Source organism: Zonotrichia albicollis, chromosome 1 (assembly GCF_047830755.1).
Source record: "Zonotrichia albicollis isolate bZonAlb1 chromosome 1, bZonAlb1.hap1, whole genome shotgun sequence".
NCBI lineage: Eukaryota > Metazoa > Chordata > Aves > Passeriformes > Passerellidae > Zonotrichia > Zonotrichia albicollis.
Genome location: NC_133819.1, coordinates 61,917,995 through 61,936,819, shown reverse-complemented (window position 1 = coordinate 61,936,819; position 18,825 = coordinate 61,917,995). Strand labels below are relative to the sequence as shown.

The 18,825-nt window shown below is 39.5% G+C and overlaps 1 protein-coding gene across 3 annotated transcripts in view; it reads right to left on the bottom strand.

Moving 5' to 3' along the window:
- KIAA0319 (KIAA0319 ortholog) overlaps positions 1-18,825 on the bottom strand; it is a 58,932-nt gene that overhangs the window by 9,424 nt on the left and 30,683 nt on the right. For all 3 annotated transcript variants that reach the window (XM_014275848.3, XM_026790228.2, XM_005481781.4), the window contains exons 5-20: positions 18,551-18,649; positions 17,785-17,882; positions 17,319-17,406; positions 16,674-16,766; positions 15,918-16,050; positions 14,008-14,236; positions 11,551-11,674; positions 10,050-10,182; positions 8,975-9,123; positions 6,980-7,131; positions 5,775-5,913; positions 4,457-4,616; positions 3,843-3,985; positions 2,752-2,874; positions 1,695-1,785; positions 63-154 (exon numbers count right to left, since the gene is read on the bottom strand). In XM_014275848.3, the coding sequence (XP_014131323.1) occupies positions 63-154; positions 1,695-1,785; positions 2,752-2,874; positions 3,843-3,985; positions 4,457-4,616; positions 5,775-5,913; positions 6,980-7,131; positions 8,975-9,123; positions 10,050-10,182; positions 11,551-11,674; positions 14,008-14,236; positions 15,918-16,050; positions 16,674-16,766; positions 17,319-17,406; positions 17,785-17,882; positions 18,551-18,649 (2,046 nt within the window). The remainder of the gene's footprint in view (positions 1-62; positions 155-1,694; positions 1,786-2,751; positions 2,875-3,842; positions 3,986-4,456; positions 4,617-5,774; positions 5,914-6,979; positions 7,132-8,974; positions 9,124-10,049; positions 10,183-11,550; positions 11,675-14,007; positions 14,237-15,917; positions 16,051-16,673; positions 16,767-17,318; positions 17,407-17,784; positions 17,883-18,550; positions 18,650-18,825) is intronic.

The following is an 18,825-nucleotide window of genomic DNA, read 5'->3' as shown; positions in this document are numbered from 1 at the left end:
AATATAGATACACTGGCTGCTCATCTGGTGGGTGAGCTCCCGGGCTGCCATACAGCACCTACCATATTTGGGCCGCAGCTCCATCCTCTCCTGTTCATCTATGTTATCTAGGATGGTATATTTTGTTTTCTTTCTTATCTTTGTCCTCTTGCGGCTAAAAAGATAGTAACCAAAAAGACATTTAATTCTCATGTACACACATAAATCTGCCCCCTGCTTCCTTTTCATATGCATACACAGACAATATACAGAATGTCATTGTATTTTCTCATCTCCACTTAAAAATATTGCTAGTTTATACCTGAGTAAGGCAGTTGTACAATATGGACAAGACAGTATAGCTAATTTTCACTGATGTAAAAAGAAGAAGAAAGCAAGGCAGATTGATTTGCTCTCCTAAGCCACAGTTTGTTCAATTTCAGCATAGCAACTACAAACATGCTAGATGAATATTCATGTGCCTCACAGTTCACAGTGGAGAAGCTACCTTACTGCTCAGCCAGCATTACAGCAAGGGCCAGCCTTGGCCTCCCCTCCATGATCTTCTGTAGAATTCATCTGGCAACTCAAAGCTTTTAAAAACTCCAAATCTCCAGCCAAATCTTGAGTCTACACTGTCTTTTTCATGTGGCTTCCACAAGGTAAAGAGAATCTCTTGACATTCTGTCCCATGCTGTAATTCCCTTCTCTTTTTCACATGGATCTGTATCAACCAGCCCTCACTCTCAGGCACAAGCCATATGAGGGCAAAGGACAGAAGCAGTTGAACTTAAAAAAAAATCCCTCAAATAATCATCCAATATGCACAAGCCTGTGAGGCTCCACCCCACACTGTGGGAGTGGAATGGGACACACTTTACTATTTAAAGTTTTCTATTTACAGCACTGTTCCTTCAACCATAAAAAATAAAATTGGTATCAACTCCTACACATCCTTTACATACTGCAAAGACACCCTAGAAAAAGATGAAAACCCAGAAAGATTGTGACGGCATTTTATTTTTGCTAACACCTGAACAAGCTATCTATTTGCTGAGCTGTTTGACCTGCAGCAAAAACACTTGCTCTAGTGACAGAATTTGCAGGGGCTTGTCACTTGAAAGAGAATTTCTTATCAGCTCACTAGGAAAGACAAGGAGGGGAGGCAGGGAGGGAAACAACATTCAGTAGTATGAATGCTCCTGTTAAAGGAAAGAGGAAGAGGAAGCAAGAAGTCTGCATGACTGAGATCACTAGAGTACTCCTTGCCTGTAAGCCACATGTAGCCTGGGCACCCACCCTTCTTGTCCAAATCATAAAACAGACTGGGAGCAGATCCTTTCCCATGGCCTAGAACATTCCCACATCAGTGACCTTCACGGTGTGCCTTTTATTTTTTAGCATGGAGTACCTGCAGGGCTCAGTAGGAGACTGAAGATCTGCAGTATACTCTCAGCATTTTAACATCAATTATCACTTAATATGAAGGATACTGCAACATCAACTTTTTGGTTTTCATAATGCAGAAGAGCACAGACACACAAATGGATACTCCTTTTTTTCAAAAGAAGGATGTGTCTACAGAAACAGCTACAGGAAGCTCCTCGCATGTCCAAAATGAGCTCAGTGGTTTAGTGCTATGGATTGGACTAAAACGTGGCAGTTGTGTGCAGTTTTTGTGTGTACCCCACCAAAAAGAAACACAAATCATGTACCTTTTACAGCAGCAGATGCAGAACCAGGCAAGCCCTACCATGACCACAATGAAAATAAAAACAGATACAGTCACATAGAGTATACTCCACTCTGAAAAAAGAAACACAACAGTGCTTTGTAAGGTCATATGAATATAATAACTTCTAATACAACTCCATTAAAATAACCAATCCTGAGGAATGGGGAGTGACAACAGGAATGTAGGAAAACTCAGCACCAACATATTCTTAGATGAATCCCTAAAAATCCTTAAGCTTTAAGATTAGAAGTGCACATTATATATACTATTAGATATCAGATACTCTAAAATCACTTTCACCACCTCAAGATATCTGAAGTCTGTGTGGGAACTGACAGTCCTGCAAAGGGTCATGGTTATCACCTCAGTAATCATTCCCTAACTAAAATAAAAAGAGGTGCTTTGGGTCTGGCACTTTAGTAGTGCTTCATAAGAGGAGCTGATTAGAAGTAGATCCTTCTAGCTCCACATTTATATTTATAAATCCAGGTAAACAGGACAGGACATAGAGAGATGTGCAATTTGAACTCCAACATGTGTATACTCACAGTTGTCAGTGTTATCAGGTTCTAAAGGTGAGTATTGGTCAGTCTGGAAGACTGATGTCTTCTTTGCTTAGATCAGATCATATTCTCGCACAGAAGCATCAATCACCCAGTCAGAGAAATTGAAATAATTGCCTCTTTCCAGCTTTGCAACAATGGTACCCAAAAGCTTTGCAATGCCCATGTTATTCAACAAATCCTCCAACTGGCCCCAAATTGTTGCAAAATCTCTCTCTCATTACCAAGTTTTCACATTATTTATTCAAATAGTGATTCTCTTCAAAATTTAGGCTACTACTGTCAAGATATCATTTCAAAAAACTATTCAAATATCTTTCTATAGAAAGCATTGTTGGGCTGGAAAACACAGACTGTTTTAGTCTCCCCTCAGCATCTACCTCTTAAGTATTCCCCATTCCGAGAACAAATAATTAACAGTCTCACATGACAACAAGTTACTCTTGAAAGACATCCTACAACATCCAAACTCACCACAATTACTCTCTCCATCACTGAGATAACGATGAATCAAGTTTTCCATCCACAGCTGGTAGCAAATGCAGCGCTTTGTTATGGGGTCACAGTGCCCATGTCCAGAGCATTTCAAAAGACAGGCTAAGAACAGAACCAAACACAGGGTCTGTTGTGTAAATGGACAACTTTTCATACATCCTCTTAATGTTAGACTAGATTGGTGGCAAAGCATCTGGCTCATAACACTGTGATATGTTTTGAAACTCCCCTTCCTTTGGGGTTATATGTCAAACAGATCTACAGTCTAGCAGACTGCTGGCTGTGTGAAGAAAGAATGTAATCAGAGTATATTTATAATAGAACAACAACCTTTTCAACCAGTAAATAAAGACAGAATTTACTGCACAATCAGTGACTATTTTATCACCAGAGCTTGCTTACTTTGTTTGTACTTGAATTGTTGTCCTGATTTTAAATTATGGAGAAGTTATGTCTGTAATACCTAAGGATCATAAAGGGTTGAAATTACTAGTGTAGCTTAAAATAAGCTTAGAAGTTCAAGCATCTTTTGGGGCAAAATAAAGAGTTCATTGTAAGAAACCCCAGTGGCCTGTGTATATTGCAAAGATTAGAAGACTAGGTGGTAACACAGCTATCATCCATTTTGCCTTATACATGCAGACAAGAACAAGTTAGATTACAAGCCTGTTTACTGTAAAAGCCCTGAAGGAGGCATAGACACGAAACATATCTACTTTATGGCTATATTAAGTTTTGCACATCTTGTATGAAAAGGTATCTTTATGCTCATATCGTCATTATCCTATACCTTTAAGGTATTTTTATCCTCATTCCATAGGCCTTCCTAATGCAGACCAGATTAAGATGTGCCTGCTGATACAGATGGCATCTTTTAAGAGTGACTGACACCAGTTTACCTACCACAAATCATGAAGCATTTTAAGTATTTTCCTTAACATCATCCTTTGTAAAACTACCAAGCCCAGACACCAGATGGCAGCCAGAAAGACTTCATGCAGTGTTTCCAGGTGCTGTGCTAGCCAAATGTCTGCAAAGTTCTGAGATGGGCAAGTACAATCAAAACCTACCAGCTGTGTCCACTCGCAGGACTTTAAAAAGCAGGAAGTCAGCCTTCTGTTTCAAAAGCTGCACGTGCAGAGTCCGTGAGACATCTGACGCCTTGATCACCGTGGAAGGATGCCCGTTCTGCACGTAGAACACAACTGCTGTGCTGCAGAAAGAACAGTTAAAGTCAGGACTGCTGACTTCACAGACCACTTTTGTCATGCATTTAGCAATAAAGTATAAAGGCACATCGCATTTAGTCTTTTTTGCTTCTGGAAAGCCAACATCACTACTGATAAAGATTAGGGAACTCTGTCTGTGGAGCCCTGAACTGATCTTCATTCTGAGCAGCACTGTATGGAACAAAGACACTGAAATATGCATGCACTTTCTTTAAAGGAAAAAGAAAAAAATTGTACAGAAGAAATGGGATTTTTTTTTTAAACAAAACAGTCTACAGAGTTTACTTCATCAATTTTCTACCTTCTACCAAGAAATTCACCTTTTACAGTATATTCTGTTGAGAAGTATAGCATTTTTTGTCATCTTAGGAAAGATTATTTTGCAACTAATTTTGAGCAGTGAGAGAGGCAAAGTAAATCACAAGTCTTTCTGGCACAACAGGACATCTTTGTACCTTATATCTGAGTAGGCTTGTATCTTCTGAACTTTGATATCTGAATCCAAAACATTCAGCAGTACAGCCAACTGTCTCACCAGAGTGTCCTTCTGCTGCTCACTTAGCTGTCCCACTCCAACCTGCAGGATCAGCTCCACCAGACCATTCCTTTTGGGATCTGACAGAAGAAGAACATGCTATTCCTTCAGAGCCTGGCAAGTACTTCAGTACCAACATGCAGTACTTGAAAGTATTTTTTAACACTATAGTTTTCTGCATAAGACCCCATCACTGATAAGCCAACTCTTTTGTGTTCTTAGAGAAGTACTCAGCTTATTTTGTCACATTATCTATGAAACAAACCTGGTGGGTCCTAAGATAGTAAGGCATCTTATCAATAGAAATAAAGTACTTCAGGGTTCACTTCCAGCATTTACAGATTTCTGTGCAGAAGAGCAACTTCTGCTCTCCTAAATGCTGACTTTTTAAAGTCAGAGGTAAGCACTAGATGAGCCCAATTACCAAGTTCCCTGCTAGTAATCTACTGCTGACAATTCAGGAAAAGGGAGCCAAAGATGGACTTGTATTGTAGCATGCAAGACAATGAACAAGTCTAAATGAGGATGGTAAATTTGAGAAGTATCAGGTATGCTTACTCTGCCTACCCTTACAAACTGAGGTTTCTGTTATATGGTGCTTGAACTTCTAGAGTGCCTTGCAAACAAAACAAACTTCACAGATATCTCATGAGAATCAGAATCCAATTACTATGACTACATTATCATTGCCCAGAAGATAAACAAGGTCTCTCTGAAAGACCCAAGATTTCAGACTATTCCCGAGACTTCAACTTCCATCCTTTAGCTATTTCACCTGCAATTACAACCCCCTGAAATTATTTGAGGAATTTTTTGGTCTTTCAGGATGAAAGGAGAAAAACAAAGCCACACTTTCAACCATCGAACAGCAGCATTTGTACTTAAATTCAATGGTCATCTCCCATCTCTTTCTATTGACCAAACAAATTAACAACCAGAAAAAGAAACAACATATAATTAATGAGAAGCAACAAAAGTCTAATGAAAATATTAACTAATAAGTATAATTTTTATTTATTTATGGTCCTAACTGTGGCAACTGTAGCAGTTAAGAATCCTTATGTCACCTTTTAACACACTTGGGCCTAGTCACAGAAGAGTAAGAAGGCAGAAAGAGAGAGACCTGTTTGCTCTGTGTTTTAACTTGAGAGATTCTCATCAACATCTGAACAAATAAGTGAAGAGGAGAACAAAGACGTGGTATTGACAACATGTCGATGACCTTTTAATTGTCCTACCAGGCCGCACTTCAACAGTTGCTGAATCAACATCTGAGTCTCCCTTAGCATCTGTCACCTTCAAGTGGAAAATATAGGTTCCTTCCACAAGGTTAGTTAGCTGCAGTACTGCCTCGTGGTCTGAGCCATGGATCACATCCTGCAAAAACAAGGTCCAGAATAGTTACACCCTCGGAGAAAGATTTCATTTGCAGTTTTCATTATCAAGTCAGCTATCTGGTATGATGCTGTGTGCTCTTGCTTTGACTTTTGGGACAAATGTGACCTACCCACAGTTTGTAGCAGAGTAATGAAATTTGGAAGTGACCAAATTTCAGGGTCTGCACACTGTGGATATTTTCATTAAAAATACCCAAAGAGAGCACAGCTGACAATCTGAAGAACTCATCTTCTTGATAATCCAAGACATTTACATTATTATTTCTCAATTGTAATTGGGTATCTTTAGTTCTGCTTCCTTAACTCCTAATTTCTTCTCCTTGGAGCTCATGCATTTTCAACTATCAACTCTACCAGCTATATTTAAGCTAAACCTCTTCAATTCATACAGCCTCCTGTGAATTGCTTCTAGAAGTTTTTTTTTTATGGCTTTGCTTCTTCTTCTCTCCCAGTACTTGCTGATTTACTGAACTTGCTGATCTTCCCGAGACCAAAGAGCTGTCCAGAAAACTTTTTGCAAATAGGGAAAAAAATTATCCCAGTTTTATTAGCTGACACTAACTGAAGTTTTTCCTCAGGTATTTCTGCTGTTTGCCCCACTCAGGGAGCAGAATCCCCTGCCATAATGCCCCAGGCTAATAATCTGCCAGGGAAGGTGCCTATACATGTAATGCCAAACACCATTTTTACCTTAAACTTTACCTTGCATGCTACCAGGCAGGATTCCTCAAACTTTATTGGTACTTGCTCTCTCAGACCCTTCCTCCTTTGGAATATCTGGATTTCAGATTTTATTTTTCTCTCAAACACTTTAGCTTTATACTATCACCAATTACTCTGCACTGCTGCAGTCTTTAATTAATATATTCTCTAGCTGTACTGAAAATATTACCAGCCTCTTGAACTACAGCATTACAGAGAGCAGGAGAGACAAACCAGAAGCAAGCAGCACACCTGACAGCATCTTATGGGTCATACCTGCTCTCCCTGCTGCAGTTACGTGCACAACAAAAGCCAAATTACATTACAACCTTCAAGAAACTTACCCCAGCTGCTGGGCTTTGACCATCCCGAATCCACAAATATGACACAATGCCCTGGTCATCAGCAGACCCCGAGCCATCCAAGGTAACAGAGTTGTTTGGAAGCACTAGAACATGCTTCCCACCAGCATGTGCCCGGGGTGGACTGTTGTTTTCTAGCCATAAAAATAGTGGAGAAGGATTTGCTTTCAAAACATGTGACATGCCATTGCCAATACACCCACACTGCAATTCTTTACCTGATGATTACAGACAATAACAACAGAACCTCATATCAAAGCTACAGGGAAAGGATGAGTGGGCATACAAAATCTGGCTCTGAGCATATTGCACTTGAGCAGAAAGATCTTTTTCAAAAAGCATTGTGGGATATTCTATTTATAGTCTCACAATAACTTAAGCATCAGATCTTCTCAGTCAAGCAAAAAGATTTTCTGCCTACTTAGAAACACAGCACAGCATGAGATCACCATGCTGGGACCTTTTCATCTGGAAAATCACTTATTACCCAATAAAAGCTTGTGCAAGACCTTGTATCTTCAACATGCCTGTATGTAGGCAAAACACAATCAGGAAACTTAAGAGTAAGTCTAATTCCCAAATGTTTTTTTCTCACCACTAGCAGTAAAACTAATGCACTGGACATATGGTGAAAAAAAGCCAAAGAAGGATGAACATGTTCTCTTTTCAGAAACTAGATGTCACTGATTTTTTTCAGAACACAACCAGTAAGCTAGGGCTCAAGGAAGCTGTGGGGCTGAGTGAAATACCTCACTGTACACAAATAGTTGGACATAAATAATTCTATCTTGGGCAGATCTCAAGGGCATTGTCTGTTAACAGCACAGGGCTGTGCCTCTTCCAAGTAAAATCAGTTGACTAAATTTGGCTATTGGAAAACTGTGTATTTTTAATATCAAACCCGCACCTGTAGGTAGAACTTAATGTGGCTACACTTCACAGTACAAACAAGACCATGGACATATTAGGGCAGAGCTGTTGCCACATACTTCTAACTAAACACTAACTGAAGCTCTGAAACAGTTCAAGCAATGTTGCTCATGAGTAAAACAAAGTCCAGCTTCTTCTCCAAGATGCACATGGGTCACAGCAATGCCAATCCCAAGTAAACTGGGCAGAGACTAGATTGGGAGTAGTCAGCATAATGCCTCTAATCCTTGAAGAGAAGGACTTGGGGCGTTGACTGACAAGAAGCTCAGCATGACCCAGCAATGTGCACTTGCAGTCCAGAAAGCCAACTGCATCCTGGGCTTGCTGAAGTCAACACATCCCTGGAAGTGTCCAAGGCCAGACTGCTTTGAGCTACCTGGTCTAGTGGAAGGTGTCCCAACCTATGGCAGGAGGTTTGGAGGAAGATAATTTTCAAGGTCCCTCCAAACCCAAACCACTCTATGATACTGTGATTATCCTAAAGCCTCCTCTACAGCATGCATGTTGGGAAAAAAACCCACAAAATAAATACCCCACACTACAGCAACTGATTCTCTGTATAATTAAAATAAGAACACACCACCAAAAAATTAAAAAAAACCAAACCAAAACAAACAATCCAGGTCTTTTAATATTAAATTTTTAAGTGGAACTTGGTTCACTGAGGTGTCACTTCTTAGATGTTAGTTTAAAATTCACAGTAAAACTGCTTTTCTGCTCAAAGCTTAATTTCAAAGATAAAATAAAAACATATCTTCTTAATGATGCAGACATACAATTGTAAAAAAAATATTATTTTGGAGCATGTTTATTATAACTAATTTTGCATATACTGAACATCAAACAGCTTGCAACAAAGGAAATTAATTCTTCAAAGGAAATTAATTAATACTACTTCACTACAAAAGAGCAGTTTTCTTATACACATTTGAAATATAACACCAAATATGTTACCCCTTTCTGTTCTGATTTCCTTCACATTCCACCAGCGACTGAATGAAGTGTCCAGTTGCCCACCATGCCCGGAGAGGCAGCAGCCAGGCTTACCTTCCTTCACAGTAATGGAGAGCACAGATGCACTGCTCAAGCCCTGCTGGTCTTTCACAGTCAGCCTGAAGTGATAGGTGCCAACCTGGAGGCCAGTCACAGTAGCTATTGCCTTGTCAGTGTTTTCCATCTGTACAGAGCTTGGCCCACTGAAAAAAAACATCTCACAAAAATAATTGTGCCCAGCCACCCAAACTGTGACGTCAGCAGAATTGCTCAGGCTTTTGATTTTGCGTGTTATAGTTCTACTACTGCTGTAAGCACTGATGGCTAAAGAACTATTTGAGACATGAGTTTAGTTTAGAGAATTCATTAATGCCTTTTCTCAAGACATTCAAAGCACCCAAGCACTCATCCCCACCTATCAGAAGAGTAGAAAACACCTCCCAGAAGTTCAACCTCACCACAGTCTCTATTCATCAGAGCATGAAAACAGAACTATAACTAATAGCTATTTCATGCAAATGATATTGCTCTAAGAGCCACTCACAACCCGTACTGTCTGCCAGCATAACTCTTCCTGTACCAGGTACAACAGCTGCAGGACCTAAAATACCTGTCCCTTTTATTAAGGATCAGTTAGGTTTGCACATAAACATAGAGTTATAGGCTTTTGTAAAATATTTTCAATTATCATTTAAGAGTGATTTAGTCACCCATTACTGGAAGTTCAAAGCAACGTGACTGACACTTTATTTTCAATAAACAAGTGACTGAGAAACCCTAGTTCTGAGCACAAATGGAAAAACTTTGTATATTACAGGATGCAACCCAAATCTGCTACTTGCTTTTTAACAGGAGACACAGAAGTTCCTGTCATTTTCTCTTAATTTTATAAAAGTAGGCCTCAAAATGAAACATTGCAAAACATAGGCAGAGAGTGTCTGAGCTTTTCAAGTTCAGCTTAAAATTGCTATTTCTTACACTATTATTTACCCAAGTGGGATTGTCCTGAAAACAATTTTCAAACATAATTAATGATTCATCATTCAACATGATTAGATAAGAGGCTCTAGACTCAATTATTTTCACTTTGTTCTCTGTTTTACTGAGGATTAGTAAAATCATTCAATACCTGATATTTTCCCAGTGATAGAAGACAATGCCTTGGTCATCTTGGCTTTTGCTTCCATCCAGTGTAGTACTTTCTACTGGGAAGGTCAACTCCTTGTCAGGGCCAGCCACTGCTACTGGAGGACTGTTATTTTCTGCAAAATTAGTATTTAGTGTATGACATTTTTGAGGTAGTCACTGGCAATGCTTGCCAATCAGATTTTACATAAAAATTTGATATATTGGCTCAAAAGGTACAAACCACAAGTACGACATGCACAAGCCAGCAGGTGGGAGGTCTGCTCTGCAGCAAGTCAAATCACACAGCAAGCAGGATGCCAAATCCCACAGCAAGTATTTCCCTTTTTCATAGTCCTATCTGAAGGCACAGTCACACTCCCAAAAATCTTGCTGCATGCTCAATGCATTATATAAAATGTCATAAAACATGAGGGGTATTCTCCTGGTTCTACCAGTCCACCCCTTTCAAAACCTCCCACACTAATTTGATTCTTTGCCCTCAGAGAAGATACTGACCCCTTCTCTCTGCTGCTCAAGGCCACTAAGTTACTGCCAATTGAGAGGCTTTGAGAATTTAGCAAAGAAACATAACCCGCTACTCTGTTTTCAGCCTCTGCTTTTGTGACATGGTAAAACTGGCAATGATACCATTTTCCTGCATATTCATTTACCCTTGAGCCTGACTTCAGCAATAGCATCTTTCTAACTCCACACTATAATGGGTTCTAAAAGGCACCACGACACACCACACTTCCAATTCATGTTCTTGTTTCTGTAGTGAATGACTGCTGTAAAGTTGCCCCAGAAGTGATAATCTACAAAGGAGGTATATTAAGCAGTAACAGGAAGATAAAACATTTCCCCATGGTGGAATGTGAGACCTGCAAAGGGGCAGAAAAGGCTACTGTGGATGTAAAAGGCAAACGGACTGTGAAAAAAGAAAGGAATTAAAAAGATCACATGAGGCCCAGATCATTTTGGCTTATTCATCATTTGGCTCCCAAACCTAAATAAACATGTGAAAGATGCAGCTTTCAAAAAGTCCTTGGTCGACACTTCTTCCTTGGAAACACAAGGCAATTTGTTTAAGTGAATTCAAATCACACAAGGACTCTTGCAGGAGAATTGCAAAACAAAAAGAAAACTGAACAAAGCACTGATTGATACTCTGAGCAGCTTTCAAAACACACTCTGTAGGACATTAAACTCAAGAGCTACAATTTGGGTTTTAGAAGCAGATTCAAACACACCTCTGTTGCCTTACATAACCAGGCTGGTGTGTGCCCCCAGGATCACCACCTGGATTTTGTTTGATTTTGCATTTGATTCTACACTTAACTGCCTGCTTTGACAGAAAATGGAGGTGGACAAGTCCTTGTTGCAGGGGTACCAGGCACTGGGGCTGCCATATCAGCGGAACAATGTGAAGAGAGGAGGTGTTGGAGCCAAGGCAGCAGGCTGGGCCAGCCCTGAGGCAGCCAGCCATGCCTGCACTGACTTACCAGGCTGCACGATCAGCGTCACCTCGGCCGTGGAGCGCTGGCGCGCAGAGTCTGTCACAGTTAGCTGGAAGGTGTAATCTCCCTCCTGCATTGCAGAGAGCTGCAGGTACGGCGTCCGCACTCCCTTCGCAGCACCGGCAAGGACAGGGCACGAGATTAAACAGAAATGCTTGTGGGTAATGAAAGGTCTTACAGAGAAATGTAAGGAGAAAGAAATGCTTAAAGTCGTAAATACAGTGTTTGTGCAAGGAGTTATGCACCTTGCAGATAAAGAGGAGGCTTAAAATTTGGCACACAGACAAAGATAATGTGTTCACTACTCCAACTCTTCCTACCAACCCAGAGAAATATCTATAGGCAATAAATCCTACTTTCTTCTGTTGGTATAAGCACTGCATACATCACATCTCTACTACAATAATTGTGAAACACATGGAGCACTACCATTCTCAATTAAACATTGATGAAAATTCCTACAGCTTATTCCATTTCCTTAGGGATATTTTAAACCCAAATATAATGACATCCTTTAGTACTTATAAAAACTGTTAAATGCAAAACCAAGCTTGACTTGAACCCAGACAAATAGGGTTATGGAAAAACCCCCCATATTAAACAAGACAACTCTGCTCTGAGTTTACTCTTCCAGCAGCATTTGCTGATACCTACAGAAGTCATAAAATGACTGGGCCCAGCTATAGGTCCTTTTGCTAATAAAAGGAACATTTGTGGCATCTCTCATATGAGGAATACCAAATCATAATGCAAATAGATTTGGCTTTCCTTTTTTCTGTTGGATAAAGATGACAATAAGAACAGAGACTTGATAAACAATTACTAACCAGCAGAGGTACTTGCTACATTGCACTCTAACAGTGGATACCATTTAAAACACCACAGACCAGCATCCTCTGGCGTGGTTGAAGGGCCATGAAGATGGGTCAGAGGGCTGGAGCACCTCTCCAAAAAAAGGCTGAGAAAGTTGGGGTTGTTCAGTCTGGAGAAATGAAGGCTCTGGAGAGACCTAACTACAGTCTTCCAGTACCTAAAGAGGGCTTATAAAAGGAGGGAGAGGGACTTTTTATATGGGCAGATGGTGATAAGACAAGAGGGAATAGTTTCAAAGTAAAAGAGGGCAGGCTTAGATTAGATATTAGAAGAAATTATTTACTCAGAAGGTGGTGAAGCACCAGCACAGGTTGCCCAGAGAAGCTGTGGATACTCCATCACCGGAACTGTTTAAGGCCGAACTGGATGGGACCCTGAACAATCTTGTCTAGTGAGTGACATCCCTGGCCATGGCAAGGTGTTGGAACAAGGTGATTTTCAATGTCCCTTCCAACTCAAACCATTCTATGATTCTGTGATCCTCAGCTTCAGGCACATGACAAAGATTACTAGTCTGTTGAAAAGAAACTGTAACATGCACTTGCATTTCCACATTAAATACCCACTGAATCCATTGGATCATTCGAGCAGTCATTCCCTTCCTTCAGAAAGGTTGCTTTAAGACTGAACAGCTCTCAAAAACTACAAGTTCAGTTTGCTTGGGTGCTTTTGGAAAGTTTTTGTCCTTATGAAGGATCAGAAAAAGTCATCATGCTGTAAGTCCTTCCATAATTTTTAGTTTCCTCTACACTGTAGTCTTGCATTAAAAATATTTCTTCTTTCCTGAATAGATCTACAGTGATCTCTTTTAAGTTCTGAAGGTCTAAAGCATTTGCCAACATGTCAGAAATCAAGTCTCATAAAAAATGGCTCCTGAGTTTCAGCTGGATTCATTATATTAATTATCTCAACTGCCTACAGAGCTGTAAGAATCTCCAATTTACCAAATGCAAGTCCAATGAAAATATTTATTAACTTCTCAGATTGAAAAAAAAAAAAAAAAACAAAACCAAAACAACAACAACAGAATCAGTCATGAAAATACGAGAATAAATTCTGTAAGGCTTCACTGGAAACCCATGTTTTAGTGAGGATAGAAATCCACCACAGAGCATGACTGCATAAACACTGCCAAAAGGCCCTATCATCTTTCACTCAGAAAATGAAGTTTCTATTTGAGTTCTACTCTCTCCAGGAGAAAGTGTTACAAGAAAACTGTGACCATCCCCACATTCTCCTACAACCAGTTTTCAGCCTGCCCAGAGCCTCAAAAGATGGGAGTCTGTGAAACAGCTTCTAGGGTTCAAGGACAGACAATGTGATCTTGAAGTCTTTACAAACCACCAGAGAACAAGCAAGTTTGTTTGGCCCCAAATAATTAAAAAAAATGAAAAGGAATTAAAAGTAGTATCTAAAAAAAGAGCTGAATACATGTGAGAGAAAAACAAAAAAATAACATAACTCAAGTTATTTCAGTGTTTCTGAGCGGTTACTTAGGTATGTGTTTGCCCATGTTAGAGGCAAAGATAAAAGAGCTTTTCAATCCTATGAAAGGAGAAATACACATACCTGCATTGCTACAACCTTGCCTTTGCTTTTGGGACTAAGTGACCACTCATAGCTGACAATTTCATGGTCATCACTGCTCTGGTTTCCATTCAGTGTGATGAAGTTCTGGGGCAAAGTGACAGCCTGATTCGGTCCTGCATTAGCAATAGGTGGGTAATCCACTGGCTTGTTGACAGTCAGAGATGCAATGGTGGAGTTGGCTGCTCCATCCGAATCAATCACTGTGAGTCTACAACAGGAAAAACAGAATCTGTTAAGATGAACTTCTGCCAAATGGAAGTATTAATCTTTTTCTGGCACTTTTTCAAACACCACCTAAACAAAAACCACTGATTACATTATATGAACTTCTGCTTCAGACACACATATCCCTCAGCTAAGGCAAGAAAGAAATTCAGAAAACTTTACAAAGCCAACTTTCAACATTTCACAAAAAAAAATCCAAAAAACAAAACTAGATATTCTGAATCCCTATACCTGCTATCAACAGCAACTTCACCATTCACTACCAAATCTTTTAGAAATGTACTCAGTAAAAAACAAGGATTTTATTCATCACTTATAGTGAAACAGTACAGAGAAACATCTAAAACTACTCTGGATGTTCAGAAGCTCTGCTTATAGAACAGTAGCAGATCCTCACTTCTTATTTTTTTGTGGCACATCATTACTAATTTTAAATAACATCAATGTCAAGTTACAAAACTAAAAATGTACAGGGTTTAAAAAACCTCAGACATTCCTGCCTCTCAGAAGCACAAAATAATCTTAAAATGAGACTACTGCAGGCACTCCAAAGGTGACCAATTAATCTGTAATCCACCTTTGTTATGAAAACTGCATACAGCTGACCACATGGAAGGGAACAAAACTAGTGCTCATTATCTCAGACAGTAGGGAACCCATACATTTTGCAATGAGTGCACATCCATGCATATCAAGGGCACTGGACTTTTTTGTTCACATTAGTCAGCCTACCTCAAAGGTGCAGAGATGCAACAACTGGCTTCTTAATTCCCTATGGTTTGGAACACACTTAGAAGCATTGCTTGTAAGCCAGACTCTGCCCATTCAACACGGAAAAAAATTAACACTCATTTTTGCTACAGTCCAATATGGAACAATTCCAGTAAAAAATACAGAATTAAGAAGCAGAAGCTGTAAAACTTTGGGTGGAACTTATGTGAAGAACCACAGTTAATATATATGTAAGACAATCTATTGTATATTATCTACAATCTATTGATTGTAGAGAATATATTGACTGACAGGCAACCTACTGACAGCCAAAGAACCCAAGGTGGGTCAGTGGAAAGTCTGCCTCTGTAGAGACTGAGCTTTAAGTTAAACAGTTCAGAAAAAGAACTGATTTTTACTAAAGCACCTTGAATCACAAACATTCCTTCCACTATCTGGGCAGACCCCAGCTTCAACAATGCATAAATGGAGGAAACCAGTAGCAAGGTAAATGCTTTTATAAAGAACAGAATGACTCTTAGTAAAATCAGCGCACAACAATGTCTTGTGAGGACCAGTCTGCCAATATTACTCTGTCTGCCACCACCCTTCAGAGGATGACTTTCACAGCCTGACTCAGTTTCATTCAGACCACTAGCCAGCTTCTAGGCTAGGGAAAAAAATTAGTCTGTCACAGTTGTTACTGCTGGAAGTGGGGACATAATTAATTTATGATACCTTCCTTTCTGTAATTTTGCGTTATAAAGGATCACTGCAGGCATTTTTTGATAAAACCACTTTATATGTTTCTTCACTGGGCAAAAAGAAGAGTAATAATATGCAGAAGAAAAATTAAGTTCCTTTGTTTAAGGAGATACATGTAAGCACAGAAAAAAAATGAAAATTTAGCTGATATCACAGATAAGCCCCCAAGAAAATAATCATGCAGGTACCTGAAGGTGTAGTTTCCAGGAACAAGGTTAGACAAGTGCAAGACAGGTGTGTCAGCAGATGCCTTCTGCTCTCTCAGGGGACCTTTAATTTCCTCCCAGTGGTAACTCACTATCTTCACATCATCTATGCTTTCTACATTCATTGAAGAAAAACACATCAGTTCTTGTAGCAATTGCTGGAATGAATATTTAAGTAATTCATTTGTTCATCCCTAACTGGTTTTCTACAATTGTCTCTACAAGTATAATTGAACAAGCTTCATTAACCACAGAGTCATACCAAGTTACCTTTGGTACAATTTATCTAAACAATTCTTCACACACATGAATTAAAAAAAAAAAAAAATCAGTCTCAGACTCTACACTTTCTGACTTGTCTGTTCTCAGTAATTATGAATGTAGTTACAACACCTCATCACACCCTATCTGACAGCTCTCTGCTATGGCCCCAGCTGTACTGGCACAGAGACTCTCTGGGCAGGACAGGAAGAAGCTGTAAGAGTAGCTGCTGTCTGGATGCAGCAGTCTCTGACACACTGCATCTCAATCTCCACATGCAAGGTTGTGTTTTACAATTTTTTAATTCATTAAAATAATTTATAACTGGACACATATTCCCAAAATAAATCTTTATACAGGGAACTTCTGAGAAGAGTGAGAATAAGAAATTTCACTTGAAATCAACAAACAAACAACAAATGTTGTAACTGTATATTAGAAATGTAGGATATAAGCACAGGATGGTCCAGTACATACGACTGCCATCGATGAAGGTAGAAGTTGTAGGCAAGGAAACTTCTTGCACTTTGGGTGAAGCAACAGCAACAGGTGGCTGATTAATTCTGACTGCTGTGAGAAAGATAGGGGAGGAAGAAAAAAAGGGGGAGAATAAAAATATTAGTGAAAGCCCAGGCAAAACTTATGTTAAGTCTACAGATAAATAGTCCCCAGTGATTAAATCTAGGACACACAGCTTTGCAGCATCTGCTGTCCTTTTTGGACAAGGCAAAGAAGAGGTTAGTGATGAGCAGTGTGCTGACACAGCAATGTTCCACTGCAGTGCTCCTACGTAGTGTAATTCAGATCAGAGCTGTGCACTGTAACCTGCAGACAGAGCCAGATCAGCACAGGATTGCTGTCCCTAGCTGGAGAAAGGGACCAGTAAAGGTGGCATCATGATTCCTCAGGCTTTGCCTGAGGAGGGGGAAAAACTAGAGAGCACTTAAACACAGTGAGCAGGACCCTTAGCTCTACTTTCTTAAAACTCCTTCTACACACCAAGATATGAAACACGTCAGCATGACTGGACTGCCAGATGTCCTTGAGAAACAGTAACTGAGAGACTGATAAGTATGCTGTACTTGTGCTGAAGAAATTTATTCTATCAGTCAACTGATTTACCTGGTTTGACTGTGACATTTACAAAACCTTCACCAAAGGCATTTTCACCAGAAACTGTCACTTTGAAGGCATAAAGTCCCACTGATAACTGAAACAAATACAGAACAAATAGGGTTACCTGTTGGATTATACAAAAGTATGCTTAAATGTGACAATCATATCACAAAAGAGTAAATAGGGATGTCTGAATCCTCAAACTACTTTTATAAACACATACATAAAAGGCCACTAGCCACTGCCTGGAAGTGGGGAATATGAAGCAAACACTGAGGAGTTTTTCCTTTATCTTAGAAAATTATTAGAGCACTCTAAGATACTGGCATAAATTTGTTGACACAAACAAGTGAAGAGACTCAGGATGGCTTGAAGCTATTTGAACTCCTTAAATCAAGGTGCCCTTCCCCACAGGTTACAGTTCTGTGAAAGGACACAAGCACACAAACACTTGAGCTTACAGCTCACTTACATGAGAGAGCTTCAAAGTCTGGCTGTGCCTGCGCTCCATTTCCCCACTATAGTCAGCAGGGTGACTGATTAAGCTCCACTCATAGGTGTAGGCTGTTTCTAAGAGCAATAACACAGTGTCAGAACAACCAGTTTTGTGTTCAAGATAAGCCCAGAAAACAAAGAAATCAAGTTCACCACTCATCAGATAAAACACTACAGTATGAGGTCATGACTGCTACTGCCTAAGCCTGTAAAAAGAAGCAGTATGACCACATGGTAAACTCCCAGTGTGTTCCAACTTGGTAAAGCAGCAAAGATGTAATGGACTTCACAAATAATCAACTTCTTCACAAAAAATTTCTTCAAAGAAGCCAACATATTTTACATAGGTACTTATGAAACATCTTATACTTGCTCCTGCAATTCAGAAGCTGGCAGTTTTAAGACAAATGTTGCATTCAAAACCTACTTTCCCACCTCCCCTGCCCTGAGCTTTTCAGCAAGATGCTAAAATCTAGGCCTCATCGTTTTTTGGTAGAAATTACAGGCTTTCTATTGAATCATCTGGCTAATAAGTTCAGGTTCTGAAAGTAAAAGCCACTTAAAAATTCCTCTTTAAAATCCAACAGAGGAAATCTTCTCTGCAGTTAGAGCAGTATAGGCAGTATTATAAATAAGAAAAATTGTTTTATCTGAAGCGGTAGATGTTCACACAACTCAGAATTTGTCTGCATTTACAAGTTGGTAGTGTGTGCATTCCTTGTATACCATGGCATTCAACTGACCTGTAGATGGTGGTGGGACAGCAAAGGCATTCAGTTCAACCTCATTTTTGGGTAACACCACTTGTATGTTATCTCCAGCAGAGACAGTAAGTTCTTTAACTGCATATAGAACAGGATGAGTACATTGTTATAACAGATGGAACTGATATAAATTTAGTATCATCAAATATCATTTGCAATGGATTAAGTAAAATTTGACAAGTACTCTGCAGAGAACAGGCAGCAATAATTAAAAAAATAATTTAAAAATTAATGCATTATAAAATAATGATCAA